The following is a 22952-nucleotide window of genomic DNA, read 5'->3' on the forward strand; positions in this document are numbered from 1 at the left end:
CTATCAAAGAACATCATCACTGATTAGCCTTGCCCAGTCTAGTGCAAGTTCATGCATTTAAAAAGAAACACTCACGTTATAAGTGAAGCTATCTACACTGTATGATAAATAAATCTCTTATCACACACTGCACACGTCTGCGGTGTGTTACGGCACCGACACGGCCACTCTAGTCAATACCTATGTTTATATCCGCCACTGTAATCATTGCTTGTGTTTATACCAGCGGCGCATTGTGGCTCTGACGCAGCCACTCTAGTCAATGCTTGTGTTTATATCCGCCACGCTGCAGCTCGTTGAAGCGTCTCAGAAGCTGCTTGTCACAAATCTGGTCGGTGACCTGCGGTCCGCTCACCACCAGATGTCTCTCTCGTTCCATTGTCACACTCTGACTGTTGCATTACACCCCGGACTGCATCTCCCACTACCCACCACGCTAAATGCGCCATACACCTGTGGCCAATCAGTAGCCCTATAAAAGCCCCGGACTTTCTCGCGTTAATCACCGTGTATTGTGGAGTGTTAATGTGGAGTATTGTATCAGTTGCGTTTAGCGCTCACCTAGTGCTAGCACTGTTTCCTTGTTTTCTAAGTTTCCTGAGTTCCTAGTTTCCTAGTTCCCGTGTTCCTGAGTTCCTAGTTTCCTTAGTTTAGTATTCTCGCCTGGCCATCTAGTTTCGTCTTTCTCGCCGCCTGCCTTTCTGGACTCTCGCTCGTTTAAGGATTATTCTTCTGTTTCACGTTATGGATTATGTTCGCCGTTGATTGACCCACGCCTGCTTCACGGACTCTCTCTACATCTTGTCTGTATTATACCTGTTTGTTATTGTTCTGACCCTGCCTGTCTGACCATGTCTTTGCCTCGTCCATTAAATAAAAGCGTGCATATGGATCCCCTCGCCTCTCGTCTCCCTCTCCACGTTAGGCTAATATCATCATAACATGCGAAAAACAAACGCTGTAGTCCAAAAGGAACCATTTGTTGTAGTTCTAGCAAAAGGATTTTTTAAAAACTAAATATCCCCTTTTGGAGTGGACTTTGAGATTTGTAACTTTGTAGATCTTTTTTATGCTCAAACATACACACCACACACTGGCTAAAATTCAAAAAGTGAGAAAAGCATAATATGACCCCTTTAAAAAGTATGAAAATATATTTTTTTGACACTTAATCAATGTTAATTTTGGTAATCAACATGAATAATGAAAATACAACTTAAAAGGCAAGTAATCTGAATATAAAATTTATTTTTTTAAAAGTCTTGAGAAGGCTCTGGAAAATTTGTGATTTTAGTCAAATGTTTTTAAATCAATGTTTTAAATTAGCACCTGATTTGGTCGCCTTCAAGAGTATGATGACTCTTTCATAATACTCAAAAAAGACAGTCACTAGTCGCCACCTGCTGGTGTGAAAAGATCTGTTTGGTGAACAGGTTTAAAAGATTTGTGTCGCTGGGATTAAACAAAATACCCAATACTGGCTGTTCCATGCACAAATGTATTGATTACAGCAAGACTCCCTGAATAAATCTGTCAGCAAATCAGAACAAATCTTTTTGGTGAACATGTTCAACAGATCTGCATCAGAGGTATTCTGGGGTGTGTAGTCATTTGGTAATCTTGAAAGTGAAAGCCACTTTACAGTGTATATGTCTCAGCCTGAGAGAAATTGACTTTCAAAATCCCAGAATGTATTCTTTATGCGACCGACTCCTAGCCTTGCGTGTCAACCTCAATAAAAATATAATTTGGTAAAAACTGGATTCTCTGGAAACTTGGTTGACTTCGAACGCTCTATTTTCACTCACCCTTTGACAAGCTCCACAGCAATAAAATCATTCCCATCTCCACTGTTGAAGAGAATAAAACCATCGCCTGAGGTAGTTTTGAACTGAAAGAAGAGGTGCATGGTGCTATAAGCCTGGAGTGTAGCAAGACCCAGATAGCTTCCTTTGGTCTTGAAGGTAACTGGATCGGCCACAATGGAGCGCATGCCGAAACGAGCATTGAGCTCGCAGAATTCGATGTCCCCGTTCTTGCACATGTCAATGTAGAGGAGACCATTGAACTTCAGGCCTTGCAGGTGACCAATGAAGTTGGATGGAGCGGTGGAGGCAAAGCGCCTTTCTGTCAGGATTCCAGTCTCAATATTACTGAACTCCAGCCGAGTGTGGTCACCATTCATCTGACCTGTGAAAGAAAAGTAGGAGGTCTCGGTAAAGTGATTAGTAAGCGTTGGATTAATGCATTACATTGGGGCAGCTGCTAAAAAAGCTGATCTAAAAAGATTATACTGCATTCGTACCTTCAGCTACATCATCATCCACCATGAGCTTGAGGTTTTTACCACGCCGCATCACTTTGACTGAATGCCAGTCATTGTCGTTCACTTTCTGGCCAGCGTACAATGTCTCTGGTCCTTTACCTGAGAATGATGTGTGTCAGTTAGTGTTTACACACACTGGCACTGCAAATCAAATCTCTGGCTTTTCAACATTTTCATGAATAAAATCATGTGTAAAACATTTGGTTTAAATGTTCAAACTTATGTCATCAAGATGATAGAATATTTTAATTGCGGCACATCAGTAGTTCCAAGGAAAATTAACATTTTTAAACTGCTGTTACTCAGAAAACATTAAAGGGAATCAAAGGTTTGGCTGAGGTATGTGTTGAATACTGTAGCTTGTCCATACCACAGAAATGGTAAGTACACTAGTATGCTAGTAATCTGTTCCAAACATAGTCGTGGACTTATTATTTTTTTTTAAAGGGTGCACTGTCTGCACTAACAGAAGCACTGGTTGAAAACAAGATTGTTGTACTGATTTACTTGTGCCGTTACATAAGATGCTCAAATATATTGTGTCTTTGAACTTCAAATTATCGAGCATGAGGCAAAGTGCCTCTCTAAAAGCATTGTAGAATTAAAATGGTTAATCAGCACTAAATTACCACTTTCTTTTCAGCCATTCTGCTTTTAATTGAAGAACATGCTTAATAAACAAAAACCTTTAATTGATTCCAACAAGCTACAGTGATCTAAATGACCTGACCTTTGTGTTTATATACACATAGACAAGCAAAAGAGTTTAGAGTTTTTATAGTTTAAAATTGTGATGTACTAGACCACATTAAGCCAGCAAATTACTTCACTATTATAAAAAGACCCATCTGAATCTGACTGATAAATTTGCTTTTCTTTCTGCCTTTTGTTTATACATAAATACACAGTCTTTGTGTCTGTGTTGCTTTTATTTTAAATAATAAATCAATCACAAAAAATAAGGTATCCTCTGTTAAATAAATACAATAAATAATATATGATATTAAGTAAATATAACCATGTAGAACATTTAATGGTGTTAAATATATTTAATTATTATTGAATTAACAGCATACAGCCCTTTATAGACACAGGCTCAAAGTCAAAGATTTAAAATATACCAATATATTGGTAAGGTCATTGCGCCACTGCTGCTGCCTTTAGATTCGGTTGACACGGAAACAGCATTTTGAGATGCACACCTAGTACTGCACATGCACACTGGCTGGTCTAGCCTGAAAAATAAGCTTTTTTAATGCTATTTGAGCATAAGAAACAACATTTATGAAACAGTTACGAGATTTCATTGGTGAATTCATATACGAAATTAAATTGTAAGCTTGGTGAACAGCTTCAGAGAATTTGAAGAGCTGTGCATGACTGAAATAGCTGCCCAAGAAGCATTTCAAAGATGGCCGCAGAGTGAAATGCATTGTCTTAAAGGGACTTTAAGGGACTCAACTTTGTGTTGTGGTGAGGTAAGATGATTCTAAATTGTAATTGTCAATTTGCAGGGTTTAAAATCATTTTCCAGAACACTTCTGCAACAACACATTAGACAGCATGGTCATGTGGTGCTACTGGTTACTTTTCTAACCACTTATCAGGATGGGCCAGTCACTGCTGTTTTTAAGTACTGGATGATTTAAAAATAGAAAAAAAAAAATAATAATAATAATAAAAATAATTCACAGAGATTGCTGGAATGACACAATTACCCTCTAGAGGAAGAGAACTTTGATTCACACAGAATCATCAAACTGTTTCTTTAGTGAAATGTGCAACAATAACCACCCACATTTTTTTTTCATATTCATTTTCTCTATAGAGAATGTAATGTATTATTATTATTATTATTATTTCAAATGGTCATAAAATGTTAAACAACCTTACAAATCTCCGATGAGGAAGGGGAGACTACTTTTTCACTAGTATTACAACATCTTTAAAACAGCATTATTTAAAAATGCTGAAAAATTAACATTTAACAATGTGTAAAACATGGACAAGAATGTGCACTACCAATCAAAATTTTTGACTTTATTCATTTATGTTTTTCATGTACTTAAAAATGCCTTTGATCTAAAGGCTTTGGCTTAAATGAAATGAAAACACTAAAACTGAAATTGAAAGTTTAAAGAAAGTTGGAGTGATGAACGAAAAATTTCAAGCACATATGGGAAGTCATTTAGTGCTGTTTAAAAGCATCCTAGGATGCACCTCTTAAAGCTTGTTAAAGAAGAAGTCCACTTCCAAAACAAAGATTCACATATAATGTACTCACCCCCTTATCATCCAAGATGTTCATGTCTTTCTTTCTTCAGTCGTAAAGAAATTATGTTTTTTGAGGGAAACATTTCTGCATTTTTCTCCATATAATGGACTGCTATGGTGCCCTGATTTTGAACTTCCAAAAGGCAGTTTAAATGCGGCTTCAAACGATCCCAAATGTGGTTGCAAACGATCCCAGGTAAGGAAGCAGGGTCTTATCTAGCGAAGCGATCGATTATTTTCATTAAAAAAAAAACAAAAAAATTAAACGCTCGTCTTGCCTTTCTCTCCCTGAACTCTCTGACTCAAGGGTATGTCGAAAAACTCCAATCGTATTTTCTCAACTTCAAAAATCATTTCAAAATCATCCTACATCGCTGCAGAAGTTCAAACACCCTTAAACAAAAAGGTAAAGCGATATAAGGCGATTTCGAAGTTGAGGGAGAACATGAGATGGGAGTTTTTCGACATACCCTAACTGTCATGAACCGGAACAAAAACAATCCAGGCAGAGTAAAACAAGACAAGCGTTTGGCATTAAAAAGTATATACATCGTATTATTTTATTTTTGTATTATTCTTTCTCGGCTGGGATTGTTTAGAACCGCATTTGGGATCGTTTGAAGCCGCATTTAAACTGTATTTTGGAAGTTCAAAATCGGAGCACCATATCAGTCCATTATATGGAGAAAAATGCTAAAATGTTTTCCTCAAAAAACATAATTTCTTTACGACTGAAGAAAGAAAGACATGAACACATCTTGGATGACAAAAGGGTGAGTAAATTATATGTAAATTGTTGTTCTGGAAGTGGACTTCTTCTTTAAAGGGATTAGACAAATGTTCATAGTTCAAATATAAAACAGTTTTGATTTATTTAACATTTTGCCATACTTCTATTTGTGTTATTTCATAGCTTGATGACTTTACTATTAATCTAACCCAGGGTTTCCCAAATGGGGGTTTTAAATGTCAGATGTAAAACACTGATTCATTCTGGGGTCTGGAATACAAAACTAAAAAAAAAAATAATAATAATATATATATATATATATATATATATATATATATATAAATATATATACAATGAAAAATTATAGTTTGTAGTGGCATACATTTGTGGAGTGCTGCTGTCATTAAAGCAAAGCGGTACACAGCGAACATTAAAACTTTTGTGTCAAATTGTTCAGTTGAGAATTGATAAATTGAAAAAAAAGCTAAATTATTAAAACGCAAAATAGAAGCTTTTTTTAGACTTTGTGTCTTTAAATTAAACCGATAAATTCTTAAATTCTTTGTAGTTTTTATTTTGTAACAACAAAACAAGATAGATAGATGATTTATTAATTTTAAAATTACATGTAAATTATATTTAAATATTAGCTTTTCATCTACTCAGGAACCCCCTGCAGTTCCTTCACAAAGCTCAAGGGTTTCCCAAATGGGGGTTTGCAAACCCCTGGGGCTTTGTGGGGCTTTCATCCTAAGTAGATGAAAAGCTAATATTTAAATGTAATTTACATGTAATATTAAAATCAATAAATCAATGAATCAATATATAATATATAGCTTATAGCGATGTATCAAATCTTGATGTGATTATTAAATCAAAGGCTGTGGTTTAATTAAATAATTATTGTCACTAGCTGCTTCTCACGAACACTATGTCTATATGTGCAGTTTAATGTGCATTGGGGATGTATTTTTTAACATTTTTGTGGATAGACGTTTAGAGCATTTTACCAGCATCCCACCAGTATAAAATCTCAAAGTTTTGAACATTTGAAAGTGAACATTTGTGCATACATATTAGTACTGTAATTGTAGTATTGTAAAATCACTATTAAGCTTAGAATTATTAAATATTCTTTCAAGAAATTTATAGAATTTATTATAGATTTTTTTTTTTACAGTACAGTTATTATTTACATCAGTAATATATTTACATCTTTTTTTTATTAATATTATTAATATAATAATAATAATAATAAAACCTTTAAAAAAGGTCTAATTTGTTAATATTAGTTAATGTCTTAACTAACATGAACTAACAATGAACAATATCTTTTAACAACATTTATCAATCTTTGTTAATATTAGTTGAAAATGTTCATGTTAGTACACAGTACATTAACTTTACATTAACACAACTTTAAATTTTAACAATATATTAGTAAATTTTAATTTTAATAGATCTTAATAAATAAGATTATAAATGTTATATAAATATTGTTCAAGTTAACTAATCTAGTTAATTTTATGAAACAAGTTAAAACTTCAACCATCTGTGGAAAATTAACATCAATTTCATTAGCTAACATCTGTGTTTCTTAGGGTAATCTTAAATAAATAAATAAATACATACATACATACAGGGTAAGAACAGAGTATGTAGAACAAACTGAGTAAAAACTTACTGGTGTTACAGTTTATCCTGCCACAGTCTAGATGGGGAAGAACAAGTGACAGATGAAATCGCGTCCTTCAACGATACAGCTGCAGACATCCAACAACAGAAACACCACCTTCCGGGGACGAGCACATGAAGCAGCAGCCATTTTGGATAATTTGCAACAGTTTTATCATTCTGGCTAGTTTGTCTGATATAAATTGTTTTGCCAATTATAATTATTTATTTATTTATTTATTTATTTATTTTTATGTTTATTACTGAAACAACATGCAGAGACAAGCATATCATTCTTAAGGCTAATTACAAAACAATTCAAAACACTGTATCTGTATCTTTTTTTTTTTTTTTTAGTATGTAGATATATATTTTTGGTATGTAATTTCTATAGTAGTAATCCATAGAGCTACTGTAAAATGGCTGCCTGCTATAAGCCGAAAGGATTCATCAACTCCGGTATTTTTTTCTTTTTTTTTTTTAATTATCATCCAAATTATTGGTCAAGGCACCAACTGTATGAATTTCACAGAGAACTGCAGATTGGAACTATCATCCAGGTTGGAATCCATATGGCTATTTTATCATGTGCCATCAACCGCAACAGAAAAGTGGGAGCAAACAGCCTCGGTCCAAAAAGCACCAGCACCACACAGACTTGTAGCATATACTTCATAAAAAAACAGTCATCTGAATTAAGACACTAGTGCAATGAATACCGAATGTTCTGATTGTTATTTATGCTAAGTGCAAATTTTAGCTCTAAAACTGCAACTAGTAAAAGAATTTAGTAAATTGAAGTTATTAGTGAATTTACTGAAATGGCTATAATTTTGATGTTGCAACATATTTAAGATGCTGATAATCTGGTCCTTTTTTGTGACATGTTGAGCATACGGTGGATATCAGTAAAAATAACTGTGTGTTTTTTGTGGGTGATGCTTTGGCTACCAGCTGCAGGTGTGCTGGATGCTCTGGTCTCGGGCTGTTTGCTTACAGGGCCGCAGGCTAAAGGCCATTGAAGGGGTGAGTACCATCTTTGAACAAGGCATGATAAATGCCGATAAGAGTGAGGGATGGGAATGGATAGATATTTTCCTGATAACGTGACAAAAATTGTTAAACCCATCTTACCATAAGAACAGAGCAGAGACAAATACAGAAAAAATATCACAAAGAGACACTCCTGTTCATAGTATGTCATTTAGGGCTGGGTGATACATTTAATTAAAATACATGGTCACACTTTAGTTTGGGGACCAATTTTCACTATCAGCTATTAACTACAACTTTTGCCTCAATAAACTCCTAATTTGCTGCTTATTGACAGTAAGGTAGTTGTTAAGTTTAGCTATGTGGTAGGATTAAGAGACTAAAAATTTGGTTATGTGGAATAAGACATTGATATGTGCTTCATAAGTTCTATTAAATAGCCTAAATGTTAATATGCATTGTAGTAATAATAATAATAATAATAGTGAGAACTGGTCCCTATATATATCAAAACCCCTACTGAATGTGATTTAGCAGTTCAGTTTCTGTCTTTTAAATGTCAGATGTAAAACACTGATTCATTCTGGGGTCTGGAATACAAAACAAAAAAAAAAAAAAAAAAAAATACAATGAAAAATTACAGTTTGCAATCATTAAAGCAAAACAGTACACAATGAACATTAAAACTTTTGTGTCAATTGTTCAGTTGAGAATTGCCAAATTATTAAAATGCAAAATAGAAGCTTTTTTTCAGACTTTGTGTCTTTAAATTAAAGAGATACATTCTTAAATTCTTTGTAGTTTTTATTTTGTAAAAACAAATCATAGATAGATAGATAGACAGATAGATGTGTTTCACCACCCAGCCCTAATATAAAGCTTGTTTTTATTTAATAACATTTTAAATATTCAAATTAATATTTTTTAAATATGTTCCTTCAATGTAAGTAAATCAGTGAGCATGTATGAGAATGACTGGCGCAGATGTGTTGCTTCAATCATGAGGTCAGAGGTTACGCGAGACAATGATGAAAGAGCTTGTCTCTCCACATCACCCGCAGACAAAGCAAGAGAAGAAATAAAAAACAGGAGCAATCCATGCAGATCAACAAAACAATAATTTAGTTGTAGTGTTAGAGAAATTATAACATTGAGTAACTTGCAAATATAAAAAATAACCGAAGACGACCGAGAAAGAGAGATAGGGACAGAGAGAGAAATATGGCAGTATACGATACCTAAATTGACGATCAGTTTCACGCGGCCGCTGTCCAGCTCTAGTCGTAGTGTGTCTGCGGACTCACGTGATGTGGCAGCCATCAACAGCCCAAAGGCACGCTGGGACATAAACCGCAGAGACACATCCTCTGCCTCTGTATGTATCACCATTGGCATCACCACCTTCATATACATACTGCCATCATAGCTTAGGGTAGATGCCTCTGTGGAGAAAACAGACACACAAAATACATAAAAATATTAAACCCAGACACTGCAAAGAATACTTTAGCTGAACCTAGTCACACTAAGTCAAAGTAACTGTGTTCACTGATTCAAACAAAACAATTTGTTTCTATGAAGTCCTTCACACTGTGTTCAAAATATCAAACTCCAACAGACTGAAATATATATGACCATTTTAACAGAAACTATTAAAGGGCTTAATAAATCATTTTTGCTCCATAAAACACACCATGTTAAAAATTACTTTTTATTGCATAATCCTCTTGCATATGCATAAATTCTTTTAACGTGACATGGGTAAACATAATTCTTATGCTTATGCCTTGGAGCATATGTAAATCCCTTCAAAAATACACTCCTAAACATACACGAGCACACACACACAGAGCAAAGTCCTCTAATCTTCCTTTACTAGCATTGTAATTGAATAAATACAGTGCATCAGTTTAAATGCCCTTCTTAATTCTTAACATGTTACAGATCTCTTAATGCAACACTGTCACCTCTAATCTCTTTCTATTTATTTATTTATTTGGTGCCATCTGATACATCTATCACAAGAAGTTCCTCATTTGACCACAGAGGTGCTCCTCTGTCACACCCTAGGAATATTTCTAACAAAGTCTCTCATATTCAGCCCCATAACAGGCCAAAACGCTACAGTGCAGAGCTGAGAGGGGATTCTGGGAAAATGGATTAAAAAAGGCAACCAGCCATGAAATACCTGCCTTGAGTTTTAGTGGTGAAGAAAAAGAATGCGCCTTTGGCTGAAAGAGGCGCTGACTGCCTTTGTGTAATGATGGAGGAGTCTGCATTTAACGCATGAGTCATTGTGTGGAATATAATGTGCATTACACGCATGTACAGCTGTCATGTAATGTGTGCTAGGACACCCTAAACATCAACAGTCAGCCTGGCGGTCCAACTAGGAGAGGAATGTGACATTGTCAATATTAAAACATTCTTTAGGCTAAAAGTGTTTAGTATTTGGTAGTTGTTACGGAAATATTTTTGGCTGAACTGAAAGATGCCAGATGTGTAATTTCTCCACCAATAATGTCCCCACACAGTAATTAATTATTAATTATTATTATTATTTGAAATCTATATGTTAAATTATTTTATCTCTAGTTCATTTCAGTTCAGTTATCATTCTAGCTAAACAATTAGCTAAATGCTTATATAATTTTAAATGGTGTATAGCATGCCACCAAAAAACATGCTAACTTTTCAAAAGCATATAATGAATTAAAGTATTATACACATGCATCACATAATTAATTAATTGTTCCATGCAACAGCGGTTTAGGGATCGTTATGCCACGTCACCCTAAAATGGATATAATGCAAAAGCTGCCAGTTCACTGTTATAGTGCGAGTTGAAATTTCAGATATACATATACATTAGCTGAACAAAAAAATGCTGATTAGCTGCTTTCTCATGTCAGTTAAACTAATATGCAATCTTCCAGTGTTTTACGTTTTAGAAATTGTGGCAACTGTATATTTTACAGTTTAAACTGTATTAAGTTGTATTAAATAATACTATGTATTAAATTGCAACCAAGAATATATATGTAGGGTCTTTCATATAGTATATTAAAGGAGAATTCCACTTTCAGAACAAAAAAATTAATGTAATGTACTCATCCCCTTGCCATTCACAATTTTAATGTCTTTCTTTCTTCAGCTGTAAAGAAATTATGTTTTTTGAGGAAAACATTTCAGGATTTTTCTCCATATAATGGACGTCTATGGTGCCCCGAAAATGCAGTTTAAATGCGGTTTCAGACGATCCCAAATGCGGTTGTAAACGATCCCAGCTGAGGAAGAAGGGTCTTATCTAGCGAAATAATCGGTTATTTTCATTAAAATAGTCTTGTCTTGATCTGCCTGAACTCTGTGTATTCTGGTTCAAGACAGTTAGGGTACGTCGAAGAACTCCAAACATATTTTCTCCCTCAACTTCAAAATGAAAAAATTATGAAAATAACCAATTGTTTCGCTAGATAAAAACCTTCTTCTTCAGCTGGGATTGTTTACAACTGCATTTGGGATCGTTTGAAGCCACATTTAAACTTCATTTAGGAAGTTCAAACTCAGGGCACCAAAGAAGTCCACTATATAGAGAAAAATGCTGAAATGTTTTCCTTAAAAAACATAATTTCTTTACGACTGAAGAAAGAAAGACATGAACATCTTGGATGACAAGGGGGTGAGTACATTATCTGTAAATTTTTCAACTTCTCCTTTAAGTTAGTTCTGAAAAAATAGTAAGAAGGTTATGTTTTAAATTTGATCTCCAACATGACAGTTAAAGAATAATCAGTATCCTTTACATACAAGCAGTATTGACTCTGTTCATGTTGAAGCACTCGAAGAACAACAGGGTTGTGTTCAAGCAACTCTATTAGCATGCATTAATTCACCCATATAACAATCAATTCATCACATATTAGAAAACTAGCATCCCTGCTGACACTGTTACACACCTGCTGAGTGTCGAGGGAGCTCTTAAGCATTAATGAAGAGCATATTAACCCCCTGTCTTGAACTACTAGCTCTCTTTTCTGATCTTAAACAGCCTTTCGCAAAGCAAACTGAGCAGACACTTTTGCTAGGATGCAATGTCTTCCACACCATATTGAAGTGTGTGTGACTGGTGTGTGTGTGCTACTCAAACACCCACACACAAATATTGCACAGCACAGCTGGATGTGTTTTGGGAAGATATCAACAGCTCCAAAGCTCATTTTGAATGGTAATGAGGAGATGTGCGTTTTCAGGGGCTTGCTGGAAATGGAAGTCAGCAGCACTTTACATAATTACCAACCAAATTGCCAGGGACTACAGGAAGGGGGAAGGAGGGGGTTATTAGCATGAGAGCTACAATGCTTCCCGCCTACCAGTTCCACTGTATCAAGCACAATCTGTGTTAACAGGTTACACAAAGCCTGTCTCCTACATGACAGTGGAGTTTTTCAACAAGTGATGAGTATCAAAATACAAAACCAAAATTGATGAATAAAATATTCAACATAAAAATTATTTAAATGTAAAGTACATTTACATTTAGACATTCAGCAGACGTTTTTATCCAAAGCGACTTACAAAAAAGGACAATGGAAGCAATCAAGATCAACAAAAGAACAATAACATGCAAGTGCTATTACAAGTCTCAGTTGCTACACAGTACATGTAGCAAGTTTTTTTTTTTTTTTTTTTTTTAAATGATATAACATAAAAAAAAACATGAAAGAGAAAAACATAAAAGACCAAAATACATAAACAATCATAGAATATACTATAAATAAAAAGATAAAAGATGAAAAGTGTAAATATTAAAAACACTTTAAAATTAATACAACTAATTAAATTAAATTTTAAAAATTATAATACAAATGATATAGACATTAAAGAAATTGATGGAAATATCAAAAACATTAAAACTACAGAGAAAACAAAATATGAAAAAAAAAACCCTAATTTAAAATATTAACAAAGTATTAACAAAATCAATTTAAAAATATATTTTTTAAAAATCCAGGTCATGTCATACATCCAGAGCTTTACTGAGCCAAAGGAAGATCTACAGTCACCCTGCCCATCCATCCACCCATTCATCCATCCAGCGGTTGACTGTTCTTCCTAAATGCTTCTCTAAAACATTCAAACAACATTTTTACAAATACAAACATTTCTGCAAACATGCATGAATCAAACCAGTCACATAGAATGCACCCTAAGACTACACTAGGACTGTGATGTAAAATGTCGTCCTGCATTATATAAAATCACAATGGCTGTTTGGGCTGTGAACACTAGAGGGCAGAAGAGGACTGCCTAGAGGCTTTGGATAGTTTCAGTGCTGCTGGTAGAGAGGCATTAGACAGAGATTGACTGAGGGCAGATATTAGTGATAGAGAGTGTGTAGGTATTGAGAGAAATCTTAATACAAGGTCTGTTACCATAACCCTGCCATGTACATCTCTGTTTCTCTCTCTCTCTGTCTCTCTCTTCTCTCTCCCTCTCTCTCTTCACATTCTACTCTGGAGCTTTGTCAATTTCCCACATGACTGCTTGCTGAAAGCCACATTTCCTCAGCCATGTGGACGAACGTGTATGTGTGTGGGTCAGCTTCTGACCAACTGTCCTTACAATAATAGTAAAACCTGACATTACCCACATTGTGGAGAGCAGTCAAATGGGCCACAGAGAAAAACAGCATAATAAACATAGTAAATAAAATAGTAAAAATAAAAAAATATATATATTTATGAGCAGGCTAGAGAGTAGAAAACATATTTAGCTCAGTATTAAAGCAATTACATTCATTCATTCATTCATTCATTTTTTTTTCTTTTAAATTAAATTTTGTTGCTTTTTACATTTCTACCTACTGCATTTTAATAAAATTACAAAAAATTGAAAAAAAAAAAAAAAAAAGTAAAAATGCCTAGTTCTTTCATAAAACTCTTGATGGTGCAGGCTGATGGGTGTTAATGTAACTGATGATATTCACAGCCTTATACGACTTGCCACAAGCTGATTTGTTCATGTCGCGTCACAGCCAGTGACTTTGCACCTTTACCTTTAAATGGCTGGTTGCCATTCACGTGAGCCTTTTGCAGTGCGCTTTCGGAGTTCTTCTGAAACCCTCCACCTTCCCCAGCTCCACCTGTATAGATCTGCTACGAGTTATTTTATATGCTATTTGTGCAGCAGCAGTATGTCTTAAATACTCACAGCATCATATTGCCATATGCTTTGGCAGTAGCAAGTTACTGTACTTGCTTGCAGCAGCAGCAGCAATAATCTACAACTACAGCAATAACCAACAGCAGCAATTCAGCAGCAGCGTAGCAGATCTATTCTGCCAAGACCAAATACATTAACATTGTCCTATCCATTACCATGATACAATCTTCTGAGAGTTGTCATGGAAGAACTTTACTTAAGGGATAGGATTAGCTTAAAAATGAAAACAATAGAATGTGTATGGAAATATATTTAGCATGTTAGTTAAGTGTGTGCATTTTAGTGTTCCTTGAGGCTATTGGCTAAGACATTTCTTTTCTAAAGGAAGACATATGAGCAATTCATTCATTATCCTCGTCCTCCTCTTCTCTCTCTTAATACAGCTGGCGACACGTGTTTGTTTAAGACTTCACTTTACACATATGGATAAGAGAGCTATGCTTTAACATCCACTTCCTGCAAGCGTCAAACAAATAACACAAAGCTCAGATATCCCTGCGTACATTTACACAACAAACCCACTCTGATGATATTTGCTTCAGTCTGCATTTCTCCCTCACAGACGCTCACTGGCTGGAACCGGTTACTATCAGTGTGCAGCGGCCAAATCTCTAAGCTTCTGGAACAGCTCTGGCCCACATTATTTACCATCACTTACCTCCAATGACTGCAATAATGTACTAACACCAAGACCATCTACTGCAGATCTTCTAGTCTGGTCACATTGTTTATACATAGGTATTTGTATATACTGTAACATTTACAGATACATGTACAAAAACATGCTCTTTTGTATGTTTGAGTAGATCCTGAAATTGAGTATGAATGTACAGACAGCATCTGAAAGGTATTACAATTTAATATAATATATATATATATATATATATATATATATATGGTTAAGATGTAGCTAAATATAAATAAATAAATAAATAAATATAATATATATATATATAGATTTATTTATATATATATATATATATATATAAAATATGGATGCTTTATATAATTAATATATTTATTTAGCTACATCTTAACCACATATATATATATATATATATATGCAAAAGCCTCTAAGTACTCTAATTACATAATAATTCCTAAAAATGGTATGTGAATGAAGAAGTAACAAGTCTAAAGTTTTCATTCAATAATAAAAAGCTAGCATTATGCTGCACTGACTCAAATAGCCAATAACTGTTCAAAGATCATTTCAAACGTCTGATAATAATTGCGACCATTAGGGTTAGCAACCAGCTCTTAACAAGAACTAGATCCATTTAAAATACTGGAACCAAATTATTTTCAGGTCACACTTTATTTTAAGGTCAAGTTCTCGCTAATAAGAAACCATTAACTATGGTTTTTGCCTCAATAAACTCCTAATTTGCTGCTTATTAATAGTTAGTAAGGTAGTTAAGTTCAGGTATTGGGTTGGATTAGGGATCTAGAACATGGTCATGCAGAATAGGTGCTTTATAAGCAGCCAATATGTTAATAATAGGCATGTAATATGTAACTAGTTAATAGTGATAATTGTTTCCTATACTAAAGTCTTGCTGATTTTCATAATAACTGGATCTGCTTAAAATTCCAGAATATTTGCATCTCTGGGAAGATATAAATAAAACACACAAAATGTGCAATGCACCCACTGGAGCCACCTTACATCGGTGTCATGACAATTGGTTGACACCAAATGTCTGCTGTGCACGAGAATCAACCATCAAACACGATTTTAATTCATAGTGTGTCATGATTAAAGTGTGTAAAAACACCTTCTGCACCACAGTGGAAAGACACCTTTTTTCTATATGAAATGCCTCACAGACAAATTAAACACAGTCTGTTTTGCTTTCACGATTATTTGACAAGGCTTTCAAAGAGTTTTTTTTTTTTTCAAACATTCTCTATTTGTTCTTTCTCAGAATTACAGAAAAGTGATAATGGAACATTAATATCAACCAGAATCATCAAGTGGAATCAAAATCATTAAAGGGGTCATGAAATGCATTTTTTACATTTGTAATGTTTTCTGAGGTGCACTTATAATCTTAGCAGATAGATAGATAGATAGATAGATAGATAGATAGACAGATAGATAGTAATGTCAAAGTAAACTGTCATGACTGAAATATTTGAAAGTTGCAGTTGCAGAACAAGATTATCAATCATCATCAGGGTCTGAAAAGACATGACGGTAAGTAAATGATGGCAAAATTTTCAATAGTGTAAATTATTCCTTTAAAAAGTTCAATCTTCTGCATGAAGTTTAAAAAAAAAACGTTAAAAGATTTATTCTCTAAACCCTCACTGACAACTGCCTACAATTGAGCTGATAACTGTAGATACCAGCTTCATTATTCTTCTTTGTTCACTTTTTAGCGTTGTGTAGAGTTTTTGCGAGTAGATGGCATGTGGAACAAAAGCCAAATGGCAGTGAATGAAGATGAGGCTTTTTGTTTGCAAATGTGCTGGCCTTTGCATTTTTCATCCCAGATAACTGCATCTCTGCCCTTGATTCAAATAAGAAGCTCTGCTTTACAGCTCCGTCTCTACTGCACTGATCTTACCGCATTCGTCACCCTAGAATAAAGGGTCGTCTTTTAAACTATTATTCATGTGCTCTACCTGAACAGCGGAGAGAAGATAAATGAGCATCCGAATATTGAGCTGTTAGCTGGATTTCATTATTCTAGACTAGTGGTCTAGAATTTTTATATTTTATTTTATGAAATATGATGACTTAAAGGGGTCATATAAAGGAAAACAGTATTTGTCTTGCTCTTCTGAAATAAAAGAGTTTGATATACTACGCAGACATAATGGCCACAACACAAAGTTCCCACTTTTGTCCACCCAGACAAATTCTTTGTAGACAAAACATGCAATTAAACACACAAAACCACATGTCCAACTGATTCTTGGTGATGATATGAAAGATAGCCATTTAAAGTAAATTATAGAGGTAATAAAGTTTAAGGTACAGTTATTAAAAACTGGCTCCTTTAATAGTAAACAACAGCACACATTGTCTCCTAATGATGTGTGCTATAGCAGAATAATAAATCCGAATAATAAGAGGGTTTGAAAAGGAAGGAGCGAAGGAGACAGAAAGGAAGAGATGAAACTTTGCAGTGTCAGTGTGGATGTCTGCTAAGATCAGTGTCACAATGAAGGTGTTTGTCAGCCTGAGGAGAAAACGAATGCTCACACCTCTCCTCTTACACAGGAGAGTGTATGTGTGTGTGTGTGTGTGTGTGTGTGTGTGTGGAGGAGAGAGAGAGAGAGAGAGAGAGAGAGAGAGAGAGACTATGGCTATTTTTACTGAGAAAATGTGAACAATTTTTCTCAAGTTTACCTTAGGTTCCCTCTTCCAGCTACTCCAAGTACATCACTTCATCTAATATGTCCCATAATAAATTTACAATGCATTCTTAATCATAATAAAGCAATTAAAGCTGATATTTGCATATTTCCATGGCCTAATCGGCTAATTAAATTAATCATTTATGAGGCTGTAGTGTTTAGTGTATGCTGTTCATTAATATTACACTCATGTAATGCCCTTATTTGCTATCAGAGTATCATAATACATAGACATATCTATAATTCCTAAGGAAGGCAATTTTCCAGCATGCTGTTGTGATTAGTTAAAGATGTGAATATATTTGTTTTAATCTAACTTGCCTATCTAGGATGCCTATTTTTTCCCCTCAGAACGTAATGTGGCAACACTATCTGTGGAAAATTCCTCATGTTAATCCACCAAATTGGACATATGGGGAAGAATGCATAGAGAGAAAGACTAGCTTATCTCATATATGATGATGTAAGTCACAAAAACTGGACTGCAAGAACAAAAGCGGAATGTATTTATCTATATATTTGGGATTCTCTTTATTGCACAGACACACAGTAGAGAAATTAGAAAATATTTTGAGAATTGCATCAGGAAATATTGTGAGCCAGGGGCCAAATAATCGATCACTGGTGTCACTTCATAATACTCATGCACATCCCTAGTAAGGCACAAATACTAACATAGTGTTACTGTATGTTGTAACACTAGCATACTTTTCAAAACAACCCAATAAATTAATTAAACATCTTATCATTGAGGGTTTAAGGTAAGAGGTTATTTGTAATGTTTTTTTCAGGAACTAAAATTCTTCTTAAGTGTTGTCTTTAGAACAGTCTTTTTTTCTTTAGTTAGAAAATAAGAAGCAAAAAGCAGTTAAGAATTTCATTCTTAAGAATGTTTTATGAATTCAGTCCCAGATTTTAACTTGAACACCACTGCTCAGTCTGTCCTACCTGCTACAGGCCAAGTCACAATTCGTTCACTACCTTTTTTACACACCGACTCACAAACCACACTACATACTATAACATTATAGCATAAAACTGTTTTGCAGTTTTACTTTTTTTCTATGAATTTACATACATTTTATATACATTCAAATGCATATTTACACATATTTTCTATTCAGTGTTACATAACTTGTCTACTCTTTTCAGAACATGCATACCCTGATCCTGCGTGACTATTTTATGAATCGAGCTTTGGGGTACAATGAATAATCAGGAGAGAAAATCTGTATGAGTGAGTGTGTGTGTGCGTGTGTGTGTGTGTAAAACAGTTTTCTGCCTTGTTTACTACTACAACAAGAAGTTTTGTTAACATCACAGCTGTGAGCAATGATTTGTTACTCGCTATTGCTCAGTATAAACAAAATGTTATTAGAAAAGAATCTAAGAAATTCCACTATTTTTTGTCTCTGTAAACTGTATTCTAAAAGTTCATGCTTTTAGCATTTCAGAGTACTTTCTCTTACATACAAATGTGTACATACAGAATACTACAGAGTTACTAGATACGGACTAAAGCCACAAAAATATATTTTGATTAATTTTGATTTTATGTGGTGCATCAATTCAGTTGAGTCTCAGGCCTTCAAAAATTGGTCTATGAATACCATATAAACCTGAGAACAAGACAGGACCCTCCATAAAGACACACTATCACCATACTATAGCAAAATGCTATATGAGCCCACAGCAAGTGAACTCGGAACCTCAAATGTGATGTTTCCAGCTAACATCAGTCGGCCCTGGGCCAGAGACTCAGAAAGCAACCCTGGAACAATTCCTACAGGACCCTTGAACAAGAGAGGCTGCAGTGGTCGGAGAGGAGATGGGTGGGGGTTTGGCATTAACATGTGACTGTGTGTTCTTGACTGCAGGTGGAATGGTGGAGACAGCAGTGCAAGAGGCATGTTAACACATCTACATACACACACACACACACACACACACAGAGGCCTCCGAGTGCTTCAAAAATAGAGTGCTCTTCAGGACTCAGGCAAGGTTAACAGGATGAGACAGCGTGCTCTCCCTCTGCAGCAAACTACTGCCTGAGAGATCCCTCTTTACACTTAGAAACTGCTGCTTCTGTGCTTCATTATTGCAATGCATTTTTAATGCACCACCCTTTCCCACTGCTTTCAGATTGCTGTGGATTTCTGTAAAAGCTTTTTCAAAGTTTTTTGAAAAACAAATTTCAATTAGTCTTTCTTTTGTCTACTTGTGAAATGTTGTGAAATAATGTTATGAAGGGCCTTGTTAAAGAACATTTTACCTAAACTGAAAATTGTCACTATTTACTTACACTATGTCTTTCCAGCCCAGTATGCTGTTATTTGTTTTCATTTTTTATTGTGAAGAATATTAAAAAAGCTCTTTTTCACATAATGGCAGTTCACTATGACCATGTATAAGAAGAAGAAGAAGAAGAAGTTATAAATTTTACAAATTATAAATCAGTTTGAAGCAAGTGTATTACAGTAAGAATGCTGTTCTTTCTCCCTCTATGGTAAACACTAGTAAGGGGAGGAGGGAGGGGAGGAGGGAAGAGAGACACCCATCAGTTCCCCGTAGTTCAAGTTGCTGCGGCTAAGGCATGGAGGAAAGGAGATCTCTGGTGGACCTGGTTGAAGAGCTTAAAAAGGGGCTTCCAGCCAGGATGAGAACAGGTTGACTGATGAGGATAAATAAGTTGAGACTGAGTCTTCTCAGCCCTCCTACCCTGTGAATGCGGAGCTGCTTGACGTTATAGAGTGCGCCACGATGAAGCTGAACTTGCTGTGGACGTGTGTCAGGAAGAAAGTCATTCAGAGCCAGTTGAATAAATCCATTCCTTCATGATCTCAATGTTGAGATTGAGAAGGCTTGGAAGAATCATTTCTTTTCATTCTCTATTTCTCACATACCAGTAAGAGAAGATGCCCCCTTTAAAGAAAGGCTAGCTTGCTATTTCTTGCTAAGAGGAGGAAAAGGACTTTGCTCCTAGGTTACCAGGTTGACCTCTTTTTGGCCTCCCTGATGCACTACCTTCATGGCACTGAGTACTTTGTGCCCTTTCTAAAATCCAGACAGGTTGTTGGCTATCATGTAGCCTCCATGGAACAATTAGGGGTTGATTTATGAAGACCCCCTAGGTGACAGGCCAGGGTCTGGTGCTATGGTAAGACCTAGACACTCGGCCATATCGCCTTAAAGGAATCACATTGTTATCTGATTAGTGTTAATTTCGTCAACGAAGACGACGGCGAAAATGTTCGTTAACGAATTTTTTTTCTGTGACGAAGGCAAGACGCTGACGAGCTAAAACTAATATCTGATGATAAAAGTATGATGAAACTTATGCCGCCTCTTTGTTAACAAGACGAGACTGGACGAGAATGTTATTTGAGGACTACCGGACATTGAAAATACATCCTATAGGCTAACTGTCCTCTTTCAAAATGTGCGTCTCTGTCATTAGATTGCAACTGGATAAGGGGCGTTTGCATGTCTAGTCTCAGTATGGCAGGCGTAATGGAAAGATAGGCTACCAAAACGTGAACTTGTGACCTAAAACTACGGCCCCAGCACTTGAAGGGTTAGGAAATCACTAGATGTCCCATTTTCCCCGGTAGTCACAATTCGTGGTCGATTAACTTAAATTAAGTGAAGGCAGGATAGGCGGAATCTATTCATTCATATATATTCATATATAATTCATTAAAATGGATAATTTCATAAAGTTCAAAATGCAACGACATATTTTGCATTTTGTCTTTTTCAGTTAATAAAAGACATTTTCCCTATATATTTTATCATTGAGGAATTCTTAAGAAAAATTTCAAAATGTAGTCTCGTCTGTCACAGTTATGTCTATTTGTGTACTTCGATCTGTCAATCTGTTTGCTTTGGTTTAGCCCTCATTAGCGTCATCCCCTTCACCTGTCTGTAATGATTAGTCACACTTTATAAGTCTGTCTCAGTGTTCAGTTCTCGGTCGGTCTTTATCGTTTACCTACGTGTGTGGATGTCAATCTTGTTCCTGACCTGTTAACTCCTTGGATTTATATTAAAAGACTTTGTTTGTTTGTTATATCGTGTTCGTGTCTCGTTCCATCCAGCACCTTCGTAACAGAAAGACTGACCAAAACAGTTCACGGCGTTTTTCCCTGCTTTTTCTTTTCCGTTTATTCTCAGTGTTTGTTTTTTGATTTTTTTTACGTCATGGATAACCCCGCGTCTTCCTTCTCCTCCTGGAGCAGGGGAATCGCTCTCTCGAGGACCACACCTTTGTGTAAGACTTTGTGTACCTCGCTCCACTCACGCACTACCCGGACAGCTGCCTGTGTACATTCTACCGTGCAGGACTCAACATCGCCACCAAAGCGCAGCTGTCCGGGGAGGGTCCTCAGGAGAGCATAGCCGATTACATCGAGTGGGTGCTGGTGTCCTGCAGAGCTTCGTTGACCGCGGAGGATGACACCAGCCCCACTCAAGACCCAGAGCCCAGCCAACCATCACTCCGACACGCGGAGTTTGAGCCCGGGCCCACCGCGGATGACGAGCCAGAGCCACGAGCGACAGAGCCAAGGATCGCCACAGAGCCAGAGCCCTATTCGTCTGACCAGGTGTGAGAGCCGGCTACTGCAATCGCAACGGTGGAATGCAACGTGGAGCAAGAGATGGCTATGGAGAACCCTGCCCACTGCACCACCGCTGGGGGTGAGCTGGAACATAACTCTGGGGACTTGATTGATTTCTTTACTGAAGTTTTGGTACATAACTCTGGGGATTTAATAGACTTCTCTACGGAAATATCTACCTGTTATGATATACCTGCCTGTCTGGAATTCCCACCCACCCTCCCTCTTCTGCCCATGCCAACATCTGTATGGTCACCGCTGTCCCCTGACAGCCCCTCTGCTCACCCTCAGCCCACCACCTGTGCAGTGGGCTCGCCGCGGGTCTGCCAGCTTCCATCGGTGTCAGGGCTGGAGGATCCCTCATCTCTGCCTGCAGCCTCAGAGTCCAGAACTCCGCCTCGGCCCTCCGACCCTGCGGCTCCACCACGGCTCTCAGCGTCCTCGTCTCCATCGTCGCCCATCAGTCCACCAGCTCCACCGGGCTTCCTCGTCTCTCTGGCTCCGCCCTGGTCGGTCGTCGTCCCTCCGTCACCTCAGGACTCTGCTCCTCTGGCTGCTCTGCCTCTGTCGGTCGGCCCCCTGGAGTCGTCAGCCCTTCCTCCACCATGGCTCCTCCCTCCGTCGGCTCCACCGTGGGTCATCATGGCTGCGGCCTGAGTCGTGCTTGGTTCCTTCTGCTCTGGGTCCCTCCAGTTTCCTCCTTGGCTCCTCCCACCTTCGTCACCCCCCTGGTCTGTTTTGTGTT

At 36.5% G+C, this 22952-nt stretch overlaps 1 protein-coding gene across 10 annotated transcripts in view; it reads right to left on the bottom strand.

Annotated features, from left to right (window-relative positions):
• Positions 1-22952, bottom strand: part of nrxn3b (neurexin 3b) — a 317541-nt gene that overhangs the window by 184071 nt on the left and 110518 nt on the right. For all 10 annotated transcript variants that reach the window (XM_051138803.1, XM_051138796.1, XM_051138802.1 and 7 more), the window contains 4 exons: positions 9236-9439; positions 7015-7041; positions 2306-2425; positions 1809-2190 (listed from right to left, as the gene is read on the bottom strand). In XM_051138803.1, the coding sequence (XP_050994760.1) occupies positions 1809-2190; positions 2306-2425; positions 7015-7041; positions 9236-9439 (733 nt within the window). The remainder of the gene's footprint in view (positions 1-1808; positions 2191-2305; positions 2426-7014; positions 7042-9235; positions 9440-22952) is intronic.

The sequence above is a fragment of the Labeo rohita genome, chromosome 20, assembly GCF_022985175.1.
Source record: "Labeo rohita strain BAU-BD-2019 chromosome 20, IGBB_LRoh.1.0, whole genome shotgun sequence".
Taxonomy (NCBI): Eukaryota; Metazoa; Chordata; class Actinopteri; order Cypriniformes; family Cyprinidae; genus Labeo; species Labeo rohita.